This window comes from Octodon degus, unplaced genomic scaffold, assembly GCF_000260255.1.
Source record: "Octodon degus isolate 3935 unplaced genomic scaffold, OctDeg1.0 scaffold00007, whole genome shotgun sequence".
Classification (NCBI taxonomy): Eukaryota; Metazoa; Chordata; class Mammalia; order Rodentia; family Octodontidae; genus Octodon; species Octodon degus.
In genome coordinates, this window is record NW_004524583.1 from 771,577 (window position 1) to 774,041 (window position 2,465).

Sequence of the window (2,465 nt, forward strand, 5' to 3'; positions counted from 1 at the left end):
CTGTCTAATTTAACAATTATTTTCATATAGTACACTTTTAGAGTCCTAGAAAATGATATGAGAATAGGATAGCAGTAACATTTGAAGAGACAAGAGCCAGAAATTTTCCAAAAGTGATGAAAGATACTAATATAGAATCAAGAAGTCTAGGAAACTCTAAACAAGACAAATAAAAAGAACATAATACTAAGGAGCATAATAATAAAACTGGTTTAAAAAAAGTATGACACCTGTGGTAGTGAATTTTAAAGAAAGATAAATATTTCCCCTTCATGTGTTATCACTTCTACTTATGTCCTTGCTTTGCTGAGAGAGGGACAATCTTCTCCTCATTCTTTGAAGGGTGATACATGTTCAGGATCAGGTGTTGGAATCCCAAGGACCTCACAGTCTCCAAAGAGATGGTGTACATTTTAGTGACAGTAACTGTACCATTTGGGTTGTGAGCAAAATACTCCTCAGGAGGGTTAATTAGAACTTCTGAGGGGAAAAGAGAGATTTGAGCAGCAGGTTTTCCCACAGCTGAATATATTAGGTTAAGAAAACCATCAGAGTCAGGATCAAGTTGGAGTTCAATTGTTAATTCAGATACAGCTGAGGCAAAAAAGAGAGAGAGAGAGAAAGAAAAACAAAATTAAAAGTATGTTATACCAATTCTTATGCTGTTAAAGACAAGACTTCTCAAAATTGTTATATGATTAAAAATGTCTTGAATTTTATGAAACCTGACAATACCATTCGACACACTCCTGACAGGCCCTCCAGTGTGAAAGGAACGATTGATTTCTCAACTTTCATTCAACCTTAAAATTACATTATTGACACCCTTAATAATTTAAATGGATAGCAACATCATAAGGAAGCTTTATGCCTTTTTCACTGACACTGCAACATTTTACTTTTTTCTGAAGAATGGGAAATCCTTATTTTCATAGGATCTTCATCTTTCCTTTCTTTTTCTACTGTCTCCTTTTATTTCTTCAGTCTTATCAACTCTTTTTTTTTTATCAACTCTTCAGTGAGGAAATGCTAATTCTCCTCCTGAATTTTACCCACTCAAGGAAAGCCAACACAATGCAGTATAAAGTTAAATGACAGGGGAGAAAACCCTGTACTCTGCAAAAAAAAATAACAAAATAAAAGGCAAGTCACATGATTATCATTAGTTTCTTTTATAAAATTCTCGATGATAAAAAGACCTGGCCTGAATAATTTCTACTGTTCTCCCATTCTTTAAAATTTGTTCTCTGGCCACCAACCTTAAAATATCACAACCCCATGAATTCTTTCCCTATAATTTGATGATATAGAAACCTTCACATACTTACAATGTTCAGGCAGATTTGCCCTCCATGACTGCCATGTGGAAACACATTAAACAGACATTTGTAGCAAGCTTCATCTTCAAGTGTCACTTCTTTGAGAGTTAGGAATGAGGAATTGGGTTCAATGACTTTACATTGCAGCTGGTTTATGTATGGCGGAAGAATCTTTTCTCCATATTTACTGCTGTAAGTCCCAATATTTTGTGGCAAAGAGTTTTGGATCTTCTGCCAGGTAATTTGCACAACATCTGCTGGGGTTGTCAAATTGCAGTAAATAGCCACATTTCCTCCAAGTACAGCTGTCTCATTCTTTTTATACTTTATCCCATATGAAGGCCCTGAAAATAAAATCCAGTGTTAAGAGTGTATTTTTCAAATCTGGTTGCTCAGATCATAACACTTATTTTATCAGTCATTTTATTTGCCTCTTAGACCTACTACAAAACGGACTCTCTTATCTTTTGCTTGTTGAAATCTAATTTCTAAAATTGTTTTCTGCATAAATTACCATATCAAGATTTTTTTTCTTGTATTGAGAATCAATTTTGTGACCTTGAGCTTCCCAGACAGGTGCCGTGTCACTGCTATATCACAAGCCCTCAAGAAATATTTTGACAGTGTAAAATTTGAAACACAAATATGAGATCAGTATGGTGTGGCAGCTTGCTGTCACTGTGAAAAAATATGTGGGAGCATCAACTTAGAAGAAAGATTTATCTTGTCAGCCCATGTTCAATTGGCTGTGCTGTTTCTGGGCTGAGCAGGGGCGTGGCGTGGCAAAGAAAAGGTGGCCTCGCAGCAGTAGGAAGCACAAAGAGAGCCCTGCTGGGGGGCTTCCTCCTTCTTCGCCTCATGTTCCACCTGGGACTGTAGCCTATTGGTTGGTGCAATCCACATAGAAGGTAAGTTTGTTTCTGGAAATACTGTCACAGACACATCCAGAATTCCCGGGACATTTCTCAATCTAGTCAAGTTGACCATTATGATTGACCACCAAAAACCATCCCTGGTCAACCTGACACCTTATCACATTTCCTTCAGCCATACTAAATCTCCAAATAAACACAATAACAAGGTAATAATTTTGCCTAATGTGATATAACCAAAATGACTAATTTCTTCCACAAATTCTCAACAGAT

The 2,465-nt window shown here is 36.4% G+C and overlaps 1 protein-coding gene across 1 annotated transcript in view; it reads right to left on the reverse strand.

Annotated features, from left to right (window-relative positions):
- Positions 1-286: 286 nt before the first annotated feature.
- The window catches only part of LOC101585777 (OX-2 membrane glycoprotein-like), a 20,716-nt gene continuing 18,537 nt past the window's right edge, over positions 287-2,465 (reverse strand). Inside the window, exons 2-3 of the mRNA XM_004624876.1 lie at positions 1,325-1,663; positions 287-594 (exon numbers count right to left, since the gene is read on the reverse strand). Coding sequence (XP_004624933.1) covers positions 287-594; positions 1,325-1,663 — 647 coding nt within the window. The remainder of the gene's footprint in view (positions 595-1,324; positions 1,664-2,465) is intronic.